General features: G+C 29.1%; 3 protein-coding genes across 10 annotated transcripts in view; 2 read left to right on the top strand and 1 right to left on the bottom strand.

Moving 5' to 3' along the window:
* The first annotated feature begins 604 nt into the window (after window positions 1-604).
* LOC126847122 (ubiquitin-conjugating enzyme E2 Q2) lies at window positions 605-5374 on the top strand. 2 transcript variants are annotated; one of them, XM_050587196.1, is made up of 7 exons: window positions 605-1144; window positions 1230-1334; window positions 2181-2417; window positions 2505-2664; window positions 2734-3101; window positions 3535-3601; window positions 4492-5374. In XM_050587196.1, exons 1-7 carry the CDS (start codon window positions 983-985, stop codon window positions 4521-4523), a joined length of 1131 nt encoding a protein of 376 aa, XP_050443153.1. In that variant the 5' UTR covers window positions 605-982; the 3' UTR covers window positions 4524-5374. The 2 variants fall into 2 exon arrangements, with proteins under 2 accessions (XP_050443153.1, XP_050443152.1); XM_050587195.1 differs by having other exon boundaries at window positions 606-1144; window positions 2734-3125; window positions 4492-5373.
* On the bottom strand, window positions 5289-8527 carry LOC126847121 (uncharacterized). Of its 4 annotated transcripts, XM_050587191.1 has the most exons (9): window positions 8468-8517; window positions 8309-8387; window positions 8143-8244; window positions 7656-7842; window positions 7299-7471; window positions 7027-7225; window positions 6794-6930; window positions 6025-6273; window positions 5345-5951 (listed from the first exon to the last, which is right to left on the bottom strand). In XM_050587191.1, the coding sequence occupies exons 2-9, from the start codon at window positions 8361-8363 to the stop codon at window positions 5890-5892; spliced, it is 1164 nt and encodes a 387-aa protein (XP_050443148.1). In that variant the 5' UTR covers window positions 8364-8387; window positions 8468-8517; the 3' UTR covers window positions 5345-5889. The 4 variants fall into 4 exon arrangements, with proteins under 4 accessions (XP_050443150.1, XP_050443149.1, XP_050443148.1 ...); XM_050587193.1 differs by having other exon boundaries at window positions 5289-5951; window positions 8143-8220; window positions 8309-8527; XM_050587192.1 differs by having other exon boundaries at window positions 5307-5951; window positions 7027-7226; window positions 7321-7471; window positions 8309-8526.
* A 208-nt stretch (window positions 8528-8735) lies between these two features.
* Window positions 8736-15780, top strand: part of LOC126847120 (insulin-like growth factor 2 mRNA-binding protein 2) — a 38305-nt gene continuing 31260 nt past the window's right edge. For 3 of the 4 annotated variants that reach the window (XM_050587186.1, XM_050587185.1, XM_050587182.1), the window contains exons 1-2: window positions 8736-9059; window positions 9158-9233. In XM_050587186.1, coding sequence (XP_050443143.1) covers window positions 8882-9059; window positions 9158-9233 — 254 coding nt within the window. In that variant the 5' untranslated portion in view covers window positions 8736-8881. The remainder of the gene's footprint in view (window positions 9060-9157; window positions 9234-15780) is intronic. The other variant, XM_050587184.1, reaches the window with a different exon arrangement.

Below are 15780 nucleotides of genomic sequence, written 5' to 3'. Positions count from 1 at the left end.
TATATTACAACCTATAATATCGAAAATAGTGACAAAGCAATTGGGTCGAATTTAGATCTCAAATACTTGGGTCGAAAATAGTGACCAAGTGACAAGTACGTGATTCAAAATTAGACCCAAAGTACTCTATAGGCTATAGTAATTTTGTTGGGATAGCACCACTTTTCCCAAATTGCATGCGTTACTATCAAGGACCATTTTTTCCATTGTGCACTTGTTTCCAATGACAAGTTTCTTTCTTATCAGATCTTTTTAACTTCAATTTAAAAACCTGTAACCTCCTCCTAGATAATATAGCTTGCAAACCTAGTATATTTTTGGTTTACCGGAGCGAGTGCCCAACACCCGGTGACCTGCCGTCTTTATCAGTTTGAATTCTGCCCACTGATAAAAACTCGTGATAGATATTGGCAATTTATGCAATTTGGGAAAAGTGGTAGCAACCCGCCTTGTTAATTTGTCATGATGGAAATATCAGTTATGTATAGGGCGCGCGCTCTATTGGTAAACTGGTTACTTGCAGAATTGTACAGTGAGTGCTACCACCTGATCGTAATTTTTTTCGTTTTGGAAAAAATAATAATAATGATCCTTTATCTATTCCCCACGTTTTTCTTTTTGTTTCCGAAGAGACAATTTTGATGTACCTGACGATACTGTAGCAAGTGGTAGTTGCAGACAGCGGTTAGTGATTATTTTTTGTCTAAATATTTGTATACACGAGATTATTACAATTTACAATTTACGGAAATCGGAAGAATAATTATTACTATCAATGTGCAATATATTATCAACAAGACATGACCAAATGTACAAATTACATTGACGACGATCACAATTGTCCTGTTTTCAATTGCATTGTCCGTGCACGTCCGTGGTGCCCGTGACCATAGATTTTCTGCTACTTAAAATTGCACCGCAACATTGTCTGCACAAATAATTACCATTTGCGGTTGCGGGGATCAATGCAGACCGTTTAATAATGGCTTGTTTGAACGTGCTGAAACAGGAGATCAAAGTACTGGAGTCGACATTCCCAAAAAACCATGATCGTTTTCAAGTACACACTGCCACTGTTGATGAGGTGATATGCAGATTTGTCGGACCTACCGGTCGTCAGTTTGAAATTATCGGCAACATCACGGTATGTAGTATGCTCTAATCAGTTAATTGCATTGAACGTATAATGTATTCAATCAAATTATCTATCCCTAAAATATTTTATTTAGGAAACGTATCCGGGAACACCTCCGGTATGGTTTGCCGATACTGATGACTGTAAAGTGACCAATGCTATTGAAAAACTAGGCCAAACATCCGGACTCGATAATCATGTATGTACTTTATAATATAATAATATTACAATGCATATTATTTGGGCAACATATCAAAATACATTTATGTAATTGAAAAATGTATTTAAATGATCCTGTATAATTTGTTCACTAAACATGCTTGCAGTTTGTATGAGTACATTTTAGAAGTAGGTAGCGCATTTGTTTTAATACAATAATTTAATTTATACCTAAATAGTAAATATACAATAACAATGTAGATATTTAGTTAGTTATTTACCTCTAATTAATATTGTATATAATGTTAATTGTTGATATATATTGTATCACTTCAACATTTCAAAATTACATACATTTGATAATAATTGTTAAGTATAGTATTATTAATATAATATTATTTAAATATATGCTAAACAATTTGATTTTTCCATTATAGAAATCTTATTGAAAAGTTTAATGTATAAAATTATAAAATTGCATCGAAGCCAAAAAATTATACACTTTATCTGTTTTTGTTGATATTTCTTATAGCTTTATTTTTATTAATTGCTTAAAACTTATTTTTTTCTGTTTTTAATTACTTTAATCAAACATTTAATAACAGTATCTAAAATATCAGATAATTTACTTTTTATAATATTGTTTATTAAGTGCGATCAAAATTTTAGGACTATTAACTAAAGAAAAATTGTGAAAAATGTTTTAAATAAATTGAATCAAAAAATTTGAGGATTGTGCCATCCTCTTAGAATGAACCAATTGAAATAAATTTAACACATTGTTCTAAATTAAATTTTATCCTAATTAAATGGTTGATATTATGTTAGAGCTATAATTTATGTCATTAAAATTTTAATTATTATTTGATTAATTTGTTATAAATAGGTAATTAACCAAGTTGGTATATTAATCAGTGAACTTTGCCGTACATATTGTTTATCTGAGCCGTCCGAACTTCAAAGACTGATACAAATGCCCTGTAATTCAGGGGCATCAACTTCAACTTCGTGTTCTAGTAAATTAACAGATGAAGAAGATGATGACGATGAAGACGAAGAAGAAGTCGAGGAATATATACAATTAGAAATGGAAGAACCCACTGCCGAGTCTACCAAAAAACAGGTTAATAACTTATATATTATTATTTAATATAGTCTTTAGTTCCTCGAAAATATTAAGTCATTCAAAATTTGGTACTTTTAACTTCAGGTTGATGATATGGAAGTTCAACACTTGGAGACTCTAGAAAGGCTACGCCAAAATCAAAGGCAAGATTATTTAAAAGGAGCTGTTACTGGATCTGTTCAAGCTACTGATCGTCTAATGAAAGAACTCAGAGATATTTACAGATCTGATAGTTTTAAGAAAGGTATTTTGTTTTTACTAAGTTTATCAATAACTAAATTACCTGTTTGATTTTGTTGTAATATTTTAATAGGCATGTATAGTGTGGATCTTGTGTGTGACAGTATTTATGAATGGAACATCAAGTTGATGACTGTTGATCCAGACTCAGCTTTGTATCACGATTTACAAAAGCTTAAGGAGAAAGAAGGAAAAGACTTTGTACTATTGAACATTACGTTCAAAGAGACGTACCCTTTTGAACCACCATTTGTACGCGTAGTTCATCCTATAATACAAGGCGGCTATGTGCTAGTTGGTGGAGCTATTTGTATGGAATTACTTACTAAACAAGGTTGGAGTTCAGCTTATACTGTTGAAGCAGTAATTATGCAAATTGCAGCCACTCTGGTCAAAGGGAAAGCTAGAATTCAGTTTGGTGTACCAAAATCAATGAACCAGGTATCCCATGCAACAAACCCAATAGTATGTTTCATTATATTTTTCATAAATAGCATTAAAAATGCATAAATAATACATATAATATTGTTTAGATAGATTATTACTTAGTTTATAACGGTTAACTTCAATCACAAATAAGAACCAATAAACTATGTAATTCTCTTTGGGTAGAAATATTGCTTATTAGTCTTCCAACTACTGTATTAATGTGTAGTTGTATCAATAGACATGTTATCGACTCTTAGTTACATTTAAATCTTGCTTCTGGGTAGAAAAATATTAAAAAGTTCATCGATTAATTTCTCTGAACTGTAGGTGCTTACAATTTTCTGTTTAATATTTCACAGAATTGAATAATCAATTTAATGCTTTGATATATCGGTACTTCACTATAGATTTGATATAATATTAACAACGCAATTTATGTCTTTAGGGTCAATATTCATTAGCCAGGGCACAGCAATCTTTCAAATCTCTTGTGCAAATACATGAAAAAAATGGTAAGTTTTTAGTTTTTTGTTTGTTATATTAACACTAAAACTAGCTCATCTAAAAATATACAAAAAATTACACTGCAATTTAAATTGTGTACGTTTTTTAGTTTTTATTAAATTCTATAACATTCATTTTTAACAAGTAAAAAAAATATCGCTCACCTATTTGTTTAAAAGTTTACCTTTTATTAAAGTTCTATAATATAACATACATAACTGTATTATTTTTTATCAGCAATTTAAGAGGGTTCCCTATTTATTAAAAGGTTTGGTTATTAAACAATTTTATAAAAGAGCATAGAAATAACCTTTCAATAATATGTTTAAATAGTTATAGTGTAGTATACTAGCAAAAATATGACCTTCATTGAACACATTTTGTTTTTATCTATATATAGTATTTCAGTTGAAAAATAGAAATAAAAATTATATTGGCGCTTACATTCTATTAATTGATTTTTGTATTTGTTAGTTTTGGTCCAAGCCCAAAATATTATTAATGTATCATAATATGTTACTTATGACCTAATACAACTCTTAGCTATTAATAAATTTGTAATGTTTTCGCTTAGTCTAAATCACAATAATTCAAAAAATATTATTGTAAGTATGTGGGAATAATCAATAATCAAAAGAGAATAATGTCGTTTGTGTCTTAAAATCAAATGGTCGTTTTGACAATAAACGTTGCTTAATCAATAAACTTGCAGTTTTGCTGTCAGTGTATTCAAATAATATTTTATGGTCTTTTTTATTCATACAGAACATATTGAACATATTTATCAGTTGGACCGTTTTATAAAAAAAAAAATGTATTGATTATAAACATGATTTTAACTTACTTTTTTTATTGTTTTTAGTTACATTTTGATTAAATTTAATTCTTTTTATTTTAGGTTGGTTTACACCCCCGAAAGAAGATGGTTAATATGCTGCTAACCTCAAGCCACAAAAAATAACAATTCATTCCTTAACGAAAAAGAAATATAAATTGCGTCTCATTTGTAAAAAGTATACATTTTGTTTACAGTATAATATTTAAGTTTATTTCTTTATTATTTCTATTTTTTTTTTTTAAATAAGTGAATATCTAACCCTGCGATTGGGCTCGTGATGTGTTGTACAAATATATCTCTAAAGTAATTTGGTTCTAATATTACAGCAATTTAAAAGTGTTGATTTTATGGATTTATTTAACGTTTCAATTACACAAACCTATATGGTATTTTTTTTCTGTGATTTCTTTGATATTATGGGTTTCAATCATCGTTTATTTTGTTTTTAATGTGTGAATAAGTGACTCATGTTTTATGTTACGTATAGGTAATGTGCATTAATATTCACTTATTTAACTTAGAATCATAAGCAAAACACCAGATAAAAAAACAATTATATAGATATATATTTTTTATGTTGCAATGCTCAAATAAATCTACCCTAACTGCTTACAGATTTTTGTATAATGAGTCAACACTTGCAGTTAATTAGTACTTATTAGTTAGTTACAAAAGTGTATGTAATTTTGGAAATCAGTTTTCGAACTGAGATTTTAATGTAATGTTAACTTTGCGTGTGTAAATTATTAAGCTTAATATCATTTTTTAACAATGAAATTGTAAAGCTGTATTTACCAATGTGTTGAATAAGCAAATTATTTTATACAAAATATAATGTAATATAAACATTTTTATTATTTACATCAATTGTACATCAACAATACTCTCCACAATCAGTGCTAATAAGAAAGATACATTATTTTTTTTTACTCTGTCTGTTGTCTGTTGTGTTGAAATATATTTATGTACACATGTATTAATTACTACTAATATTAAGAGACTGTTCATTTATTTTTATCATTTATATAGCTGTAATTATAGTATTATGATTTATCACTATCTATAAATATATAAAACGTAAACCTTTTTATTTAAGAACACGGTTATCCATTATTGATCTTTCCTATTTACAACATGTATTATACAACTCACAGTATTACGAATGAAGTATTTGGTTTATTTCGATTTGTAACAGGCTAATTTTATAAACAGGTTCAGCGCCATAAGACACAGGAGTCCGTTATAGTTTTATCTTAATGTGTCTGCCGAGGCTTTGAACCTGTTAAACTTTTCATTAGTAATCATTAATTTTAATTATACACAATAACAATCTTAATACCTAAATCAGTCTACCATCTTGAGTCATAAAAAATAACCTTTTTTTTTTTTATTTAAAAACCAACTAATATATAGATAATAATATGATACATTAAACAAATTTAAAACAAGTTTATAATTCTAGTAATGATGTTCGGACGTATCAAAAGTGGGGTTTCCAATACAACGAAGAATGTTTTCCCCTGTAAAAAATTATACTTTAACATTAGTTTTTTTTTTTTGCTTATGGATCGATTGTTGATAAATATGTTATACCGAGTTGTCTAATTAAAGCCATTGTTTCCTGATGCCTGCGCTCTTCAGCTACTTCTCTGTTGGCTGCAATTTTCAGTAATGTCTTCTCTTTTTGGTCAGCGATTTCTTTTAGAGTCCTCGTTAACTCTGTTTCTTGTCTGGTTTCTAATTCTTCGAATTGACATTTTGGAGGAGTTCCAGTTTTCTTTATGACGTTCCTGTACATTTGTTTGGCTTCTAAATGAGAATTTTGTTCGTATTCACCGGAATCTGTTGGATAATTATTATACCAGTAAGTATTAAAATATAAAGTAACCACTATAACAAATGATTAATAGAGTTAAGGCTGTTTCACACCTAACGAATATGGTATGTGCGCTTATCATACACCTATATGTGAAACGTTATATTTGATTAAATATTTTCATATGTGGCATGTTAACAGCAGCTGCAAATGGGTCTTAAACACAAATAAATAATCTACCTTTTTTTTTTGGAAAATTATTTACAATTGTATAGAACCATTTTCTTTAAAAATAACAAAATTAGCTAAACTAACATGACCGTATTTATGTGTAAATGAAAAGTTTTTCAAAAAGATTGTATACAAAATTTGGGAGCTTCAATGAGAAACTTATGTTGAGACTCATCCGTTAGTGTGTAAATTGTCATTATTCAGTAATTGTAGAGTGGCTCTATCCCCAATGTAAATGATTTGGTGTTTTAGTAAACTAAGTTAACTTTTAGTTTTACACCAAATCTAAATATTCACAACATTAAATTTGATTACCGTCTATTAATTTAATATCACATAAAGAGTTTAAGTTTGGAATTTGAAAAGAAGAGTTTGAATTTTCTTCTTTAAACTCATCAATGGAGGTTGCAATATCGAGTTTAATGTGTTTCCTCCGCATGATAGTTTTGTACCTGAAAAATGTATAAATTTATTATACAATGTACATTAGATTAAAGTTGAATACTTAAATATTAGTAACTTGTACATAACTGTACCTTAATTCTCACCTATTAATACACTGTTCAGCACTTCTGGTAATATGAAGCATGTCACTCAATGATTTTGATATAAATTCAAACATTTTAAGTTTCGTTCTAAAAGTCCTGTGTAAGCCAACTTTAGATATATTTTTTTTGTACAAGTCCATGAGCAGTCTGGTATCCTCAACACCCCATTCATTGGAAATGAATTTAGTAATGTTTAAACCTATATTAATTGATCAGAGGAAATGATGAAATATAACTCATTATTTATGTTATTGAATGTTCTGGTATTGTACCTTCCATGGACAAATTTTTTCCATTATAGTCATGATCGGCAGATACGGATGCTGTAGCGGCGTTTAAAGATTTTTCGTTTTCATCTAATATTTTTGGTGTGTTGGTCGTCTTCTTTCCTAGTAAAACCCTATCAAAATATCCGCTTTTCCGTTGATTTACTACAGTTTTGTACCTAGAAATTATAAGCATGATGTAAAGTATTGATTAAAAAAAAATTTTCATTTTTTGGATTTATATGAAGATGTAGTAGGTACTTATTATTGCTATTAAAAAATTGAAACCAAGCAAATTTTATGTAGATGCTGTTTTAGTTGAATTTTGAAAAAGCGAAGGCTTGTTTAATGGTTTGTATTTACCTGTTTTCACATTGATGAGCACTTCTGGTAATGTTGAGTCTTTCAGATAATGACTGTGCAATAAAACCAAACATTTCTTTTTTACTTTTAAACTTTTTGGTTGGGCCAACCTGTGTTGAATTTCGTCTGTACATGTCCATAAGAATTTTGGTTTCAAATTGGCTCCATTCTCGCCATGTCCTTATACCTAACAAAATGTATAATTGTTGTTGGTTACAAAATAATAAATAATTACTAAACATATTAAAATTGCCTAGTAGTTTTTGAATATCCCACATAAAATGAATAAAAGTAATAAAAAAATCCTATTTACTCAATGAGAAATGAATGAAAACAGACAATTAGATTGAGACACGCAAAGTTATACTTTTTTATTTGTAAAACCAAATACAAAAATGGTTTAAAGGTAGAAGGATATATGGGCTAACATTATATTAAAGTCATTCAAATTAAAAATTCTTTAACATTTAAACAAATAAATTCTTACGAGATTCTGGAAGGACAGTTTTATTTTCTGTTTGATCCCTTTGATGATCATCATTTTGGTAAGATTCAAATGGTTGTTCTATTACGAAAATATCATCAGAATCTGTAAAGTTGTAAAAATTTGAGTTTTTGGTTTTGAAAACGTTTAGAATGTTGATTATGTTTACCGATTACTGAATCTTGTGTTCCCAGATTTCCATTGTAAAGAAAATAAGTCTCCATAACTGTCGTGTAAATTGTATTTGACTGTTTCAGTATTAAATCATACTAATAAGTCTCAATAGTTACTAATAGGAAAAATCTAACAATTTTAAATTGCCACTTACCACCGACGAAAAACTTAAGAATTAAGTCTCATCAATCATAATATTATTAATTCATAATAATATAATGTTATTCCACATTTGAGATAAATGTTTGATACCATTTAATCAAGTTGTTATCTGTTTAGACAGAATAACACGAAGATCCAAGGAGAATGTACATTTAATCCTTTGATATCAGTTTGTGGAATTTTTTTCTCACATATTTGAGGTTACATATGAAAAACGTTGCGTTTCCATTCCTTATCAGCGGTTTCGGTATCCTTATATTTTCCTTGTATAAATTATTACATTACATTACTCAAATTCTGTTTTTGTTATTTTTTTGTTTTTTCCTTTTCTTCTTTCTCTCTTCTTTTTTTTCTCAACTTAATTATTCATTTCAAGTCCTACTTCTGACGTTTTACTAACACGATCATGAGTAAACTTTTATTTGTACGCAACATTCGTGGCCTAGATGAACCATCACTTCGGCAGATAATTAATAGCAAAAATTTGCCGTGTGGCACCATTATGTTCAAGTCCGGTGGAGCATGTGCCACAGTGGATTTTATGGATCCACCCACAGCCGAGTATGCATTGTCAGTATTGAATGGTAAGTAAATTCTACATAATATATTTTGTAATAAATATTAATATCTATTTGTGGTAGGTGTAGGCAATGTAGTCGAATGATTGTAATATATTTTACAGGTATGCCACTTAGAGATAGTACACTTGTAGCAGAACCGTATAATGGGCTGCATAGTCAAATGATAAAAAAAGCAAGGTTAGTAATTCTACTTCTTTAATAGAACCTCGATGTATAACTATTATTATTGTGATGATGATTCTGAAGTATAATTTATGCCATGCTTGTAAAATATTGAAATCTTTTCTGTGCTATTATATTGGAACACCTAAATTCAGGAAATACTATGATATATTACGATTACATACCTATTTAACATGTTTAAAAAGTTTTTCAATAATAATAACTTGGTGTGAGAGGCAGTACTAGTGATGTAAGCACTATCCCTTTCAAACTTTTGTATTTCTTTTTGTTATGTTGGCTGAAAACATTGTTTATTAAAGAAAATAATATACTTTATATTACTTCATTTTTCTTAGGCATTAGTTATCCAATGTAATTAAGTTTTTTTAAATCAATACCAGATACCAAGTTGCTCATCAAAATTCTACATTTATGAACGTACAACTTGATTATTGATTGTTATAGTTTGAATTACTGTGATATTCACTTATTCATATTCTATTATACGTTATTGTTATTATTATAACAACTCGATGTAACATAATATATTATATTTGAATTTATATCTGTTGATCAACTAATATAGTTTTTTGGTTGATTGATCATTGATATTGGTATGTAAATGTTAAATGGAATTATATAATTTCCCAAGTTAAATACAGTTTAGATTTTGCACTCATAGATAACAACAATATTTATTTATGACACAATTCAATGTCTTATTTCAATTTACATCTAGTACCTTATCACTAAATATAAATTTGAAGTCAGTTTTTGTTTAATTAAAATAATAAGTTTAAAAAAAAATTAAATATTGTTAATATACATATATATATATATATATATATATATATATATAAATTATATATTATATATTATATAAATGCTATAATTGATAATATATATAATTGATTTTATAACATTATATATTTAATTACATATGTAGATAGTTAAAACTAGTTAAATAATATAAAGCGATATTTATTTTCTTTGACTGATGTGATGCTGAAGTTATTTTAAAAAGAAAGAAACGACCACCTACTAGTCGAATCCAAAGTCTTAAATTTGTAATTATTTTTTCAGGGGCTAAAACTAGGCAATAGTGTACACAGCAATGAGTGGTTAGTGTTTCGGGGATATGTTTTATATTTAACTTTTTTCAAAATGTTCTATAAATTTAACAAGTAGGACCTACTTATCGACTTCTGATAACAAATAGAAATGATGTCAGCTGTTCATTTAGTTAGTTCTTTGCGTTTGGTTATGATGTTGTTATGAGAAATTCATTAAACTCCTGAAGTTATTTATAAACTAAAATAGTTGGTTCATAAAAGTATTTAATGTAGAATAACATATGGAAAGTAGGTAACCTGTAATATTTAGCTTAAACACTAAAACAAATATAAGAAGTTAAAAATATATTTTTATTAAAAATATAGGTACTATTTTAATCAGGAAATCGTAACTGAACGATAACGTCAAATTTATGTTTGTATATCGCTTACCAGCATAATTTTACAAAATACAATATGACATGTATTTGTTTGTGGTTCGAGGGTGCAAAACTACATACCTACAAAGAAAAATATTCTATATATTTGTTCGAAATCATAGAAACGCAAAGAACAGTACTATTATTTATTATGTTTTTTGGTGGTGAGCGAAAAAAATATAAAACATAAAATTATATTTGTTTGTTTGGGACGTCATATAACCATTATAATTAGGTAATATAAAATATTTTATATTACAAAACTGATGGAAGCTAAACAACTTAAGAGGACGTCATACCCTTTAAAAATAATCGTAAAAACGTGTTTATGAAAAACCGCGTAGGTCAAAGCGAAATGGTCATAGAAAAAAATCGTGTTACTGTTAAAAAGAAATAAACTGTAACTACGTTTTCTCGTCGTTTTTTTTTTTTTTAAAAACTTCAATTTTATCTTAAATACAAGCACTTAAAAATGACAGAATTAAAATATAAATTATAAAATTGGGCTATTAGTATAAATGAAGAAACCGACGAGAGAACCTAGATATAGTTCTCATTATTTAAAAAAAGTAAATTTGCTACCATTATTATTTAGTATTTTTTTTTTTATAAAACCACTGATGCTGTGATAGTCAGAAAAAAAAACTACTAAAAAAAGAATTCTAATTACGGAACTAATAATTTCAGATCACAGTTTAACCTCAAGGTTAAGATTTTACAACAAATTGCCTATACCTAACTCATTAATAAATGATGGTATGATGTCCTCTTAACTCCTGTAGTTAAAACAGTTAGTGTTCAAACTTTATTTACTATAACTTTTTGGCTCTAGAGTACATAAGTATATTATTATACATTTTTTTAATTACATCATCATAATTACATGGGTTTGTCTGGTTGTTTTATGTTTTGCTCCTTGCGATCTCTTGTTCGCAAGCAGTATGCATTATAATTTATTTTACTAAACGTTATGCACGCGAACAGTTGCACATAATATTATTCTAAATATGTTTATCAGTTTATGTTCGCAAACAAATTAATTTATTCATAAGCTTAATGAAGGTTGTAGCATAAAAGAACAAGTTTTTGGATCCTGATTTTTATATCACATTAAAAAAAACGCTTTTTGTTTTATTTTAGTAAGTCAGAAGTAGGTATTACAATTTTATTTTACTGTTAATTTGTTAAAAAACAAAATTGAAATTGTAGAGATTTTGTTGCTGGACGGTTTTTTATTCGGGTAATTTATGTTAGTTATAATGCAATTTATTCACTTACTATTCATTTTAACTTGGGGTAAGTAGTTATAGAATACATACAACTTAAATCAAAATATTACTTTTCGAAGTGAGATAAATCGCATACAATTGTGCTCATTTACAAGACGGTGTCGAATATTGACCATCAAATTACCTATAGTCTAACGTAACAATTGATGATAAGTGATTCAGTGCTGGGTAAATGGAGGGTTTAAGACATGCTACGTTTTGACAGAGACACAAGTTGACACTTAATATTATTCAATGTTCGGTGGCTTCTAATTATGAGTTTTATAACATAAATAGTTTTATGTATGCAGTTGGGCCTCAAAATTGTATTTGCACCTGGCCCCAGGCAGTGTCGGCTTTGGTTCTATGCCCAGGGGAGGGGGCAATATTTTTTGATATGCATAAATTTCATTATTTTGGTTATCTTATCGATATTTGTTTGTACAGGAAAAAAAACGTTAATTACCACTGCAGCTGAATTTATTATTTATCTCATTTAACTCAAACTAACCGAATGGCGACAACGCGTACTGTCAAAAATAAAAATGTAAAATTTCTACGGGGGCATGGCCCCTAGCCCCCCCCCCCCTAAACGGCGCACCTGGTTTCAAAGTGCAGCATGTTTGCTACTAACTGTACAAAGTTGTATATATTTGTAATAAAAAAAATAGACATTTTTATAATAGATAGTATGTAGGGATTTATTTTCAAGAGAGGGACATTATATGGCAAGCATAGCAGCATGGTGGGCTAATAAGTTACGCCGCAAATTCCCATAGTATTACACCACACTTAGCATACTTCAAAACAAGCTGGAATTTTGATCACCTAGCTTTAATGTTATTATTTTTAAAAAATATTTTATTTTATTTTTTTAAAGTACATAATTAATCAAGTCGAGATAAAAAAAAACCACAACTAAACCTAGATAGTGTCATGTTTTTAAATATCTGTAATAGCTATACTTTAAATAAAATCGTTTATAAAAACATTGCACATTCGTTGTGATTAATTAAAAAATTATAAATACTTATAACTTATATGTAAAAAATACACTAAAATATAATTTTTAAAAAAAAATAACATATGTAACACTTTGAAATGTAGTAAGTGTAGCGTTTTTCTAAGGCTGTGGTTTTACTAAGAGTGAAACTAGAACGAAAACCTCGAAGCGGCGGGCCTTAATTTTGTGATGGTATCGTTTTGTAGTAACTGCTGCTGCCTAAAAAGTATCTCCGTGTAAATTCTTCTAAAAATTATCTATGCAGGTAGAGTGTAGTATTATTTTTATCTGTACGCAATTTCACTTCCGGTTAGGTTAACTAACGAACGAAGTCCGACCGCACTTAATTTGTATTGATACTTAGACAAAATGTAGATAGTATTATTTTGTAATTGATTTATAATCTTAAATTAATAATAGTATAATATTTTATTTGGGCATAATTATTATTCGTATCCAAATGACCAAATGAAAATAACAGATTTAATGTTTTATGAGGACGTTAATTTTACATTAAGTTATTTTCCGTTGTCTTTCCTTAATACATATAATTTGTAATAGACGGATAGGCGAGTAACAAAAATTGGCATGTAGCAATGCATGCATTCATACCACTTATACTGCCATTAAAGATGAAGTTGGTTAGTTATCGATTCTATCTAAAATATATAAATTATATCTGTAAAATTATTATCATTGCTTACAATTTATGGTTAATGTTCTGCCAGGGTAGTCTATTTTATTCTTGGACAATTAGATACGAAATGCGTTACGATTTTTAAACTGTTCGTGTTATTCATGTTGAATTTGTTTCCGCCTTGAAAATGTTTATTCTAAATTTAAATACTTATGGGATTCCTATGCAGTGAAGTGTATTTAAATAATCGATAATTTGTTAAAACTTTAAACAAAGTTTTATCGAGCGTAGTATTTATGGATTGACTTATCGTCTCCTGACCAATTTATTACTTATCTCGAATACATTTTACGAAAACATTAAACCATTGACTTGTTGGCTATTTATTTATTTTAAAATAATTTTATCGCAATTGTTATATTGCAGGGCATACATTAAAAACAAAGTTAGTAAAGGGGTTTTAGATGGATTTGACTCGAGTATATTTGAAAAAACTGACTAGGTTGAATTTGGTCTACATACAAGTTATTAACAGGTATTAGATCTGTTAATAACTTGTATGTCAAACCTCGGATGAGAAATGCTAGGAATTCGGTCGCGCTGTTTTTTCTGTATGGCGTTTTGACTTGTATTATTATTTTCACCTTTATTGTGTATTGAAATAATATGATGTTCCGGTTTTTTAATATTTGTAATACTACACACAGTATCCAAATTCCGATATCGTTGAGTTTTAAAGGAGGGCACTGATACAATATTCAATAACTTGATAATGAATTCATAAAACTTAATTCTTCGTCATTAAATTTATTTCTTGATACAATGTGGTGATATCATTATAAACTACGTTTAAAATGTAGATATGTAAAATTGTTGGAATAATCGACAAATCTAGTAGATTGAGACGTTTGTTACTTATTGACCACCTCCGTCGAGTTTTGTAATTATCAATCTATTTTACTATTTGCTATCAAAAAACCGTATGACGGTCTGAGTGGTTTTTGGGTTCGTCGAAGTGTAAAAAATATAGCACGGACTTGATCGTATTAGATTTTGTCGGTGTTATTATTTTTTATTATTATCAAGCACTTCCGGATGAAGTAATGATGATTGATGCTGATAATGAGTACACACGGTTGCTTAAAGCGTACACTATCACTCATAAGTGGCCAATCTACTTGAATAGCGGGAAAAAATCGAACATGTTTGAAATTCATCAGTCATAAAATTTGATTGTCAATCGTAGTCATTCATACCCAAGTGTACCGGCAGTGTTGATTGTCAATCAAGAAAACTTTCATTAAAAACTCCAAAGTATATGCAGTATGGCCCGCTTAAAGGACGAAACACATGTATGGTATAATAGTCGATTATAATATTATACTCCACACTCGTAAACACATAATAATATTGAAGCATTTTTTTTTTCTACGGGATGCATCATATTTCCGTCGGTTGTGTTGCCAAACATGACAATGGAATTCAGTTAGCCGGTGGCGGCGCTCGTCTGATGCCGAAGGGTAGGTGGGTGTAGGGGTGGCGATCGCCGCTCTTTTACCGGGGGTGAGTTTCTAGTCGTCAGAGCGCGCGGAGGGGTTGGGCCGAACCGACGACCCCTTTGGTCGGCGCGCGTTTAATCCCTGGCTTTCCGTGTGCCGAACGCGTACGCGATCCATCTGCCGTTCAGGCGGGGTCGCCATCTTGTTTGCACACCCCAATGAAACGGCCGGCCGGCGGCACACACCAGTGGGAGCGACAAACAGACGCGCCGCATCCGACACATACACACACTGCCAACAGATAGAATTTATATTATTATTATTATTATTATAAATTATCTTGTTGTTGTTTTTTTTTTCCATCCATCCGCAGAACGTTTTCTTCATACACGTTTTGGCAGATAATAAATTTTGCGTGATTACATTTTTTGTTAAATTATAACGACCATTAATTATTTATTATGCTAATAAATAATTCAAAGTTGGCAAAAAAAAAAAACAAAACTAAGTCTTAATTTAAATCACAATCAAGTGTATTTTTATTAGTGCAGTAATGAGGAGCCGTTGCTTTTCACTATTTTTCTTCGTATTTATTTCTCAGCTATAACCGAAACTTCCTGTAGTGGTTGTAGTAATCTTAAAATTTTGATGATACTTAAAAAA

This window comes from Adelges cooleyi, unplaced genomic scaffold (assembly GCF_023614345.1).
Source record: "Adelges cooleyi isolate 19-005CV unplaced genomic scaffold, UGA_ACOO_1.1 ACOO_flye_CR_arks_rails_tigmint_CR_PRNA_9, whole genome shotgun sequence".
Taxonomy (NCBI): Eukaryota; Metazoa; Arthropoda; class Insecta; order Hemiptera; family Adelgidae; genus Adelges; species Adelges cooleyi.
This window is presented reverse-complemented; position numbering and strand designations above follow the sequence as displayed.

Bases quoted from the DNA above. Each gene is read 5' to 3' on its own strand.
- LOC126847122 (XM_050587195.1), top strand. From the start codon at position 983: ATGGCTTGTTTGAACGTGCTGAAACAGGAGATCAAAGTACTGGAGTCG. The intron at 1,335-2,180 runs GTATGTACTTTA...TGTTATAAATAG, and splicing joins CATCCGGACTCGATAATCAT to GTAATTAACCAAGTTGGTAT. The intron at 3,126-3,534 runs GTATGTTTCATT...TTATGTCTTTAG, and splicing joins CCCATGCAACAAACCCAATA to GGTCAATATTCATTAGCCAG.
- LOC126847121 (XM_050587190.1), bottom strand. From the start codon at position 8,363: ATGGAGACTTATTTTCTTTACAATGGAAATCTGGGAACACAAGATTCA. The intron at 7,472-7,655 runs GTAAATACAAAC...TATAATTTCTAG, and splicing joins GCTCATCAATGTGAAAACAG to GTACAAAACTGTAGTAAATC. The intron at 5,952-6,024 runs GTATAACATATT...AATTTTTTACAG, and splicing joins GGCTTTAATTAGACAACTCG to GGGAAAACATTCTTCGTTGT.